A 10,267-nucleotide genomic window follows, 5' to 3' on the forward strand; every position below is an offset into this window, starting at 1 on the left:
AGGAGCAGCCTGGGGCGGGAGGGCGGCGGAAGGTGTGAGGGCGTGGAGCGGGCCTGCGCTGGGCGCGGGGTGGAGCGGAGTGCGGGCCGTGGGGGCTCTTGAGGTGGGGTCGAGGCTTGCGGGCTGGGCCCGGCTGTTCCCGGCAGCGTGGATTCGGGACGGAGTCTGGGGAAGTTTGGAGGTTTGAAGAGGGCGGCGGCCGAAGGAAGTGGTCGGGGTGGGTCGGAGGTGGGAAATGATGGAGTTTGAGTGGAAAATGGTACTTGCGTGCTAGGTAAAAGGCCGGGAAGGTTGTGTGCAGAAATGAGGAACGGTGCATTTCACAGAACTGCTTACTCGGAGATGATGCTGATGTTGTTACGGTGATGTTATTTGTTTAATTACGTTCATCCTCTTGATTTTAAGGAAAAAAGGATGAGAAACTGCTGTGATTTCAAAAGTACTATTTAACCAGGAATCAGACTTGTGTTCATGCAGCTAAAAGTTAAATCAACCACAGCAGGAGTCTAATGCTGCTCTATCTTGGTTACTAACTGTGCATCCTGCAGGCATAAATACAGCACTAGCGTTTCTAGTAATATGATGGTAGAACAGTGGATGGAGGTGAGCGCAGCTGTGATGTTGCTAAGTTCATCAGTTGTGATGATGATAAAAGTTTCTTGTATAAACTTAAGAGTGTAGTCATGGTAGTAGCCCCTAAACATGAAGGGGTGCAACTTGTGCACCTACACCAAGCATCAAATGGCATTGCTATCAAACGAGATGTAACTTTAGTCGACTTAATTAAAAATCTGAGTGGTGTTTGAAATCAAAGTATCTCTTCTAATCACCAGCTTCCTCTTAATATTCTTTTTATAAAAAGGCAAAGCCTAGAATGTTCAATTCTGCATGCCCAAAGCAGAACTTTTTTCTTGCTTAGACACCAAAACTGATTATTGAAAGGTTTTAGGATGATGTGTTCTCCTTCTCCCCTTTTGAACAGGTGAAGTTGGAGGTTTGTCCTGAAGTCAGAATCTTACGCAGCAAGGAAAATGGGCAAGAGCATGTATTGTCTGGATTTGGTAGAGCTGTAGTGTTTCCCGCCAGGCCTCATGGCATGCTGACAAGCACAGGCATAGTTGGAAATAAAGATTGTACTTGGATTTTTGTAAGAAGTTGTAGATAAAGTTCCTATGTGAAGGGAATGTTGGAATCTAAAATCTAAAAAAAAATCTAAATCTAAAATGGTCCTGTAAATTCTCAGGGTTGGTTAGAAAAAATACTATTACCTAATTAAAAGCATCAATCTGATGTAGCGGTGGTGTCATCTGTAGTTGCCATGATGGACTTGTAAATTCAGAACATAATTTGTCATCAGTTCAGCTGAAAGAAGCACAGAGACTCATGAAAAGACCCCCATAAACAGAGCTGGGAGGTACTGAGACAGCTTATGCTCTGTGTGAAAGCAATTTTCAGCTGGCAAGAAGGCAGTGGATCTCAGAAAATAAATGTGATCAGGTTAATTCAGAGGAAACTGCTTTAGATTTCCCTGCTGTGGCTAAGAATTACTATGCAGCCAAATACTGCAGATCAGCTGTCACAGGGTAACATTTTTGCACTCACGGGATGCATTTTTTAGTGTTCAAATCAAACCTTAAATATATAGTCCCTAAAGCACAAGGTGAGAGAACATCTCTGACTCAGATATTTTATTAATATGAATAACTGTGTGAGAATTTAGACCAATACTTTCCCCTGACTCTCAGTAGGAATTGTACAGCATTAGCTGTAATTTAACACTGGAATGAATCGCTTCACCATGGCATGGATGGAGGTTGTGAAGTAAATAATATCTACTGCTCTAGAAAATTCACACTTGCAAAGATTTCTAGTGTGCAGATAAGGCTTATGTGTACCAAGTAAGCTGTATGTTTTACTGAATTCCGTTGGTTTTGCCCTGACTAAAAGCACTATTTTTCTGTGGTTTAGCGTGGTTTCATTGGCCACTGCTGCTTATAGTCACTTTATTTCTTTGCCAAAGACTTGTACATCTTTGAAGGATGTTCAGCTGGCTGCTGAAATTTTAGCTGAAACAATACATTTGCATCAATTTAAACTGATCCAGTTTAGTTAGATGAAGAACTTTTGAGTCATTCATTGTTTCAGAAATCTCCTTGTGAAGAAAAAGGATCTGATACAATACTTTACTAACAGATTGTAACTAGCCTTAGCTAGGCATTGCCTTTTCCGAGAAATTCTCTGTGCCTCCGTGGGCTTTCTGTTCCCTCTGAACCATTGTTATTTAAGATTAGCATTACTTAGTATATTTTTGAAATGTAGCAAAAGACCTTTCTGCCAAGGCTGATTTGGCTGTGGGTTGTGTAAAGCAAAACTTTCATGTTTTCTAAAGTCTCTGCTGTTCCCACTGTAGGAAGAGTTTTGGTGGTCTAGTAATTACAACCACAGCATGTTACAGTGCTCTGGGGCTTCTCATTTATTTTGCTGGGAAGACAAGTGTTGTACTTCCACATAGAGTAGATTTTTACATATTTTATATATATGTATTTTGTTGAAGACTGGTGATGTTCTCTTTCTGTTTTAGTCCATGAAGGCAGCCCACTGGGGGAACTTCATCGCTGTGTCCGAGATGGTGTAAAAATCAATGTCCATATCCGCACTTTCAAAGGGCTTCGTGGAGTCTGCACAGGGTTTTTGGTTGCATTTGACAAGTTCTGGAATATGGTAATTATTGTTCTAGGCCTTGATTTATAACTGCTATATTGAAAACTTGAAATTTGCAACAGATTTAAGCAAACTGTGTTTTGAGAAGATTGATGTGGTATTGTGGTTCATAAAGATAATTTGCCTTGCCACTAGTGCTGGGTTTCAGGCGTTAAGTGGTGCTTGGTGTTGGATTGGTATGTTGGAGAGATGCCTAGCCCTCTTAGAGAAGTTTTAGGTGAGAGAGAAGCTTTGAAGATTTCCCAGCATCTTCAAAGGTTTTGTATAAGAACCCAGGAGGGTGGAATATGAGGAGTATCAGAAGCTTCGAAAGCTTTCTCTGCAAAACCCGATCTACTTAGAGTGGTAGCCACTTCTCTGTTTTTTTTTTTCACTAACACATTACTGGGATGTCAGTGACAAAAGCTTTTCCCTGTGTTCTACTTCATGAAAATCTTAAAGACAGTGGATGAAAAAGCTGCTATTAAGTATTTGTGAGCCTAGAGCTTTGACAAGTTTGCAAATGGGGAGCAGGGGGGAAGGATTTTGCAGGCAAGCCTCACAAAGATTTTGCAAGTAATGCAGAATAGATGCAAGGCTTTGCTATTGCTTTTATACCTCAGTACGACTTAGATGATAGAGAAACTGGCTCCAAAGAACAGCTTGTTCCTAGGATGGATTTTCTCTCAGATAGAACACAATTTCATAATGGTGTGACACAAAGCTGGTCCAAAGCTCCTCCATGTTTTCTTTTAATTTTGACCTTTCCATTTTTTTTATCTTCTAGGCCCTGACAGACGTGGATGAGACATACAGGAAACCAGTAATGGGCAAAGCTTTCTATGCAGAACCTCAGCTCACGCTAACCCGGGTAGGTATCCATTTCCAGTTTTCATATTTTTTTAGTATCTCCTTTTTCAAAGTGGTAAAAGAGGAGCATTAATTGGAAAACTATGTTTATATTTGAAATATTTTTTATTACAGATTAATATAAAATGACTTGATCTAGGGGGAAAAAAAGAGTTTTCTCACCTTTTTGGAAGTACTTTGGCCATAGTTACAGAAGTTCTGCTTTAGAGCTGCTAATATCAGATCACAGTTGCTGCCACTTCTTTGTGCAATATGATGACCTTCTGTAAGCTCACTCTGTGGTTTTTCATATATTTGTTCTATGCATTTTTTGCACCTGTGTCTGATCTGGTCCACATTTGTCCCGCCAGGTGATTTGGCAGTGCATAACTCTGGTAGTAGTGTTCATGGAGTGACAGTCTTTGTCTCCAGGCAATGAAACAGTATGTTTGGTGACTTGAAACTTCTAGTCTAGGTACTGTGATGCCCAAGATTCTGCATGTTGCTCCAAAGCAAGACACTCTCTAGGATCCAGCTGCAAAAAAAAGTTGAAGAGATGATAGATGAACTTCTGAACAATGAAGGGAAAATAAATGTGACAGGGCTATGCCTGTTGAATGGCATAGCTCTGGGCCTTGTGAACACCAGAGAAGCATCACAAAAACTTTTAAACAGTTCCATTGTGAGGAATTTGCTTTCAAATTCCTGCCATTTAAATCTGTTTTCTGATAGATCCCACCCTTCCTTTTTAAAAGACTAGTTAAATATAATCAATTGTTCCTTTAGGCCACTCTCACAGGAGTTGGCTTTCCATCCTATTGCTGGGAAGAGCCAGACTAACCAAGAATCCTTTTCATTTGTCAGTATTTCATAAAAGTTTGCCTGCTGCTAGAGTAAAAGAAGTTCCTTTTCCAGTTTCAGCACCATGTATTCTTAGATTAATGAGTTCATACAGTGCTTTGGATCTGCTGCTGTAGCTCTTACTATTTTTCTATTGTTTGTGGTCTGCTCACCTCCCAGAATACCCCCACGGCATCTTTTAGTTTGTTTTGGGGAACACAGAAGGTCCATCATTTTTTCAGTATACACTCTGCTGATTGAGGCCCCTTATCTTGGGGATTCACGTCTGGCCTGAGGACACAAGAATGGAAATCTCTAATACTATCTGACAACATTACAAGAGTGTTGGGGAAAGTGAGCTAATGGAGGAACTTGTAACTTTCTGTTGTTTCTGACCAACTACTGCACATCAGTATTGTTCCCCAAATTACATTCCTTGGTGCTCTCATAAAGACTCATGCACATGCAAGAGAGCCATTCACCTGATGTCACTGTTTGACTTTGGCAGGAAAACACAGTCTTTAATGCTGGTAGAGATTCTTCACTAATTGTGTATTGTAAGCTCTGATGTGGGATTGTATGTGCAGATAACCAGGTAGAAATGCTGAACAAGCAGTCTCTCTTGTTTTATGAATATGGTCATATACACAAATACTCTTTTACAGCTGTTTGACAGACTCAAGCTGCAGGAGTCCTCAGTAAAGAAGGGAGCCGACTCAAAGACTGTCTCGGAGGAACTAGCCCTGACAAATGACACTCAGACGTTGGGATTGAAAGTTGGGTCAGGACGAGGGAAAGCAGAAGATGAGCGTGGGAGGCAGAAACGCTTGGGCAGAGCTGGAGAAAAGAAGATGCCAGGTGACAGTTTGCATCCGTCTGCCAGAGGTGAAGGTGATGTGGGTAGCGGGACTGCCCACACAGAGGGTGCCAGTGCTGGTGGTACCCGTGCAAGAAGCCAGTCACGGAGAAAAAGGCGGCCCAAAGTGGATTATCAGCAAGTGTTCACACGTCACATAAACCAGATTTTTATTCGAGGAGAGAATGTCTTGCTTGTCCATTTAGCACATTGACTTGACTGAGACAAAGTGTATTTATGTGATAGCATGAATTGCTGCTGCAGCTCTCATTGCTATTTAGCATTCTCATGAAGTATGATGGTACTGTGACTGGTTTTCCATTACCATAACAAGGTAGGAGAAATAATTCAAACCAGAGCATCCTGAGCTTGATGCCAGAGCAGCCTACTTAGATCTCTGTTGGGGGTCTCAGGACAAGATCAGCAATGCATTTGTTTCTGTGAGGTGAGGGAAGCAAGCACAGATCCCACTGCTTACAAAGCTAAATGGAGAGGGTTGGAAGACAATTTTGGTGTACTCAATCATAGGAGCTAATTGTGGCAGGCATGTAAGGAGTTTAAGATTAGATCTCCACCTAAAATGAATCACAAATGCTGAGTAATCTCAAGATTGCTAATGAAACCAATGGTTTATATGCGTTTGTTACATGGATGTCTTCTTTTTCAGACATAATTCTGACAGTCATTTGAAATAGTCTATAAAAGGGTGGCGTGACATACTACTGATGGCTATTAGCCTCTTCATAGTTAGCTCTGAAATGCCCTGTGTGATAGAAAATTGAATTGAATTTTCATTTCAATTCAATTTCAGTAAGAGAAATCTTAATTGAAAACTGCTCTTTTTCTGTGAATGATGGCAGGACTTTAATTTGTTTTCAGTATCAGAGCTTAGGCTTCTATTTATAATGCTATGCTTTAGCCCTGTGTCACCAGCAAGCAGCTAATGTAGCTGATCCAGGGACCTCCATATTTGGAGTTTATCTGTGAATGTCGTGGGTGCAGATGGAAAATTGTACTTTTATATCTAATCCAGTTGCTGTTTAGTGTAACAGTGAAGTTTGCAAAGATGTAGTTTTTCTTCTCAGATTTAAGTGTCTGTGCTGAGCACAACTGTACTGTATCTAAGCGCCTTCAAGTTCCCTCTCTTGAAACTAGAGGTGCTGTGTCTCCAGCAGTTCTCATGGAGCAGAAACCTTCATGGGTCTTTCGTATCCGTATGGATGATGTGTCATCTGATTCCAGTTGAACTGAACCTTGGAGGTGTACCTAAAAATGTTTTGAAGTATAAAAGTCAAACTCAACTTATCAGTGGTTTTATTTTTAGCAAGGTTGTTAAGCTACCAGGCCAGACTTCTGCAGGTATAAACTGCTTTCCAAGAGAGCTACGTGCAGAAGTTTGAGGGTAAATAAAGCTGTAATATTCTCTAGTCTGTTCCCTTTAGTTGGCAAAGGACACTAGATTTCCCACTGCTATTACTGTATTTATCTTAACTACCTTAAGCTTTGCAGCAGCTCCATGTGTGTTTAAGATAAAGCTGAGAAATTGCTTTATTGCAGGTCTTGTATTGCATATAGAGGTTGTAAATCCTTAGACTGAGTGACTGTACTCTGTGCAGCATACCACTTGCTTGTTGGTAGGGGGATGTCTGGTGTTTGCGTGAAATACAGAAATCGTTTAGCAGGACACACAAAGCAGCTGTATGCCTCTGGGGGACCCTGAAACTTTTATGTCAGCATTTCAGATGACATGGGGCTTGGATGGCTGATCAGCTCAGCCACTGAGCCGCAAACCCAAGTTCAGCCTGGGACAGAACTGCCTCAGAATAAAAAGTACTGTTGAGGCAAAACAGTTTCATCAAGAGTGGGGGGCGGGGGGGGAAAGGGAAAGAAAATCTACAGTTTCTCATTATACATAGCTTTATTGCTGTAATCCCTTCCTACTATGAACCAAGACTAGGCACTGAAAAGATTCTTCTCTTGGAGGTTCTTGTTTCCTCACCTTTTGTCCTGTTCTTGTTTGTATTCATGTGGTCTGCAGTTCTTCCCATTTTTTTTAACTTTTATTTTTCCCCTTCTCCTGTCAGTACATTGTCTTCTCAGGATGTTCTAAACTAGTTTAGGAAGATTTTTTTTTGTATTCACCCCTAGTTGTCCTGGCTTTCAGAACCTTTCCTGGCTGGTTTTCTATGTGGTTGCCAACTATCCAGAACCCTCACAAACTATAGAAACATATGAAGCTAGAAACAAGGGGCTTGTTTCTGCTCCTGACTTCTCTGCAGCTTTTATTGCAAGTATTTTTCTTCATTATGTTTTTGATTGTGGGTTGATTTCCCCCCTCCTTCTTCTGACTGTTTTGTTTTTATTTCAATTGCTTGGGATGACTTGTCTCTGCCTTTCCCACTCATGCCAAAGGCTACTGGTTTTGACCTCTTCTCTTCCCTTGATACTTGACCAAAGGGTGTCAGGCATGTGTACTATGACATCTAATTGAATTCTTGCTTTTCTTTACCTCATATTCTTAATTCTCTTTGTCTACCTAGTTTATACTGCCTGCTGCATTAGATAAGGTACAGCTACCATGAATGTTCTTGTGGCTGTACTCCCCTCTTGGCAGTTGACATTTCACCAAGTTCTCAGTTGCTACTAGAAGTCTCAGTGTTTCATCAGAAGTTCTTCTCTGAAACCTTTCAGGTGTTTGTTGCTTCACATCTACAAGTTCCTTTTTATACATTTTATGAAAAATGCTGGTGCTTAGACTTGTGTTTGTGCCTTGATTTTTATATCATCACAGACCTATTCTTCCAAAATCATCACCTCAGTCAACAAACCTGTTAAGAACTCTGCAGTTTGTCTACTTTTTTTGCTCTACCTCATTATTAAACTGTTCCTTCTCTGTTCTCATTGTTGTCTCATCTGTGGAGTTGGGTAAAATTCTCTTTTTCAGTTTCGATTTAATGGCTTATTTGGTGGTTTTGTTTCCTACTTCCCTGTGTACCTCTCCAGTTATTTCCAAGCTGCTTCCTAAATACAGCCTCTTCTACAACTTCAGATCTTCCAGAATGTCTTCCTTTTCCCTACTTTTTCTGACATTGTATCTTTTTAAAGCCCATTATCAAAATGCTATTTTATTAATTTTGTCTCTTTCAAGCGTAGCATTTGTGATTTTTTTTTTGTCTCTTTCAAGCGTCATGATTGTGATTAAGCAAGTGATCCTATGTGTGTTGTCACTTGCATGTTTAATACTTCAGAAAAAGTTGCTCTATAATAAAATGGAATGTGATGTTCAGAAATGGAGTCTTCTACCTCACTTAAGTATTCATGTAAATCTTTTTTAAAAAAAAAAAAAAAAAAAAGGAAAACAACCCTTGGAAACCAATGAGCTTTTAAAATTATTATTGGTTCATTGTTTCTGGTTATTTCTTTCCATGTTTTTCTTTTTCCAAACTCAGAATGAAATCCAGGTTCTTTGTTGGAAAAGCTGTCTGCCTCTAGCTGTTCCTCTATTGCTGCAGTGTCACAAAGGTGGTGTGAGCAAACACCCAAAGTCATTATGCTAAAGAATGAAGAGTAGAAGCAGGAGGCAGTCTTAAGAAACAGAGAGCTGTGAGAGAGTGAAAAAGCTCTGGCCCAAATATAAAGAACTCTCTGGAAAGGATCCACATACTGATTGCAACCTGTCCAGTATTTCTAGGACATTGTACAGCCCGGTGCTCAGTAGTGATTCCTAAAGTGTGTTTGTGGTGAGGTACCAAATTACTGCAAGAAGCAGTTTTCTGAACTACCTTTGAAGAAGTGGTGTGATAATTTGAGAATTTTTTACAATAATTTCTGAAATAGCAGACGAATATGAAATTTTGTAATGCCACGATGCCCGGTGCAGAAACAGTGTAGTGCAGTAAGTAGTCTTGGGATGTGATGTTAGATGTATCTCACAGTGTCATCATATATTTTTCATTGCCCTCACAGTTCAGTAGGGAGCCAAGTCTCATGGTTACTTTAAGAGTGGTGATTTTATTTGTACAGTGATACAGTTCTAGGGAGCTTTGCAGGTAGTCTGGATGGGGTTTTCATGGAGCCACAGCATAAAACTGCTATGCTGCCAGGGTGAGGGAAACTGGTAGGGAGGATCACGCTGAGAGCTGCAGTGTTACCCTGAAGTTATGGATATCATGGCTGGGATTATTTATTGGGAAACTTTTGCACAGCTGCTTCATTTTTATCAAACAATTCTTAAACAGGACTGTAGTAGTAGAATAGATAAGGTCAAAGGGGAAAAAAGAGCTTGTAAAAAGTGTGGATTTAGTTCCTTCTCTCAACTGGCTTGTCCAGCTTGTTAATTGGTAGAAGGGTTTTTTCTGATCTGGAGACAGGTATTTAGCATGTCCTCACCAGGTGGTTACTGAAGTAGTCTTGTTCTTCAGTTTCTGGATTTGTTGTTTCTGATGCAGCTTTCGGTTCTGTATCATTTGGAAGCAGGACAAGGTCTCTCAGCAGGAGTAGGCTTGACTGCCTACTGTTTTTTTTTTTCACCCCTCCCTAAGGAATGTTACCTCATCTAGTTTTGCATCCAGATAGCCTTTGGCTATTGGTTTTCACAATATTCTCTCCAGACTTTTGGAATTATTTGGTCAGAAGAATTACTCATCTTGGATCGATTGGAGTAAACCGATTTTTTAACTTTTTTTTTCTTATTTTCCTTCCTACCGTGCTAGGTTTTCCTGGTTTGCTGTTGCAGTCACCCACTTGCATCTGTGAATCACCATGGGTGAAAGTGTCCAGAAAAAAAACAGCAGAGAAGAAATGTCTCATTTTTGTTGAATTTGACATTCTGTCCAACATGCTGCCCACACGTACCCTTTCTATGGCTTACTGGCACTGAACTAAATGAGACTGGTGGAAACAATTATTTCATCCAGAATCTTGAAGGAAAATTGAAAGGTGGCAGGGACAGCAAACTGTGAAAACACTGAGTTTCTGAGGATGTGGTAAACTTTCTGTCTTTGATTAAACAGATTAGAATTA

The 10,267-nt window shown here is 40.4% G+C and overlaps 1 protein-coding gene across 1 annotated transcript in view; it reads left to right on the plus strand.

Moving 5' to 3' along the window:
* LSM11 (LSM11, U7 small nuclear RNA associated) overlaps positions 1-10,010 on the plus strand; it is a 10,476-nt gene extending 466 nt beyond the window's left edge. Inside the window, exons 2-4 of the mRNA XM_026858511.1 lie at positions 2,582-2,721; positions 3,488-3,571; positions 5,055-10,010. Coding sequence (XP_026714312.1) covers positions 2,582-2,721; positions 3,488-3,571; positions 5,055-5,459 — 629 coding nt within the window. The 3' untranslated portion in view covers positions 5,460-10,010. The remainder of the gene's footprint in view (positions 1-2,581; positions 2,722-3,487; positions 3,572-5,054) is intronic.
* The last annotated feature ends 257 nt before the right edge of the window (positions 10,011-10,267 follow it).

This window comes from Athene cunicularia (genome assembly GCF_003259725.1).
Source record: "Athene cunicularia isolate RWA chromosome 13 unlocalized genomic scaffold, athCun1 chr13_part1, whole genome shotgun sequence".
Lineage (NCBI taxonomy): Eukaryota > Metazoa > Chordata > Aves > Strigiformes > Strigidae > Athene > Athene cunicularia.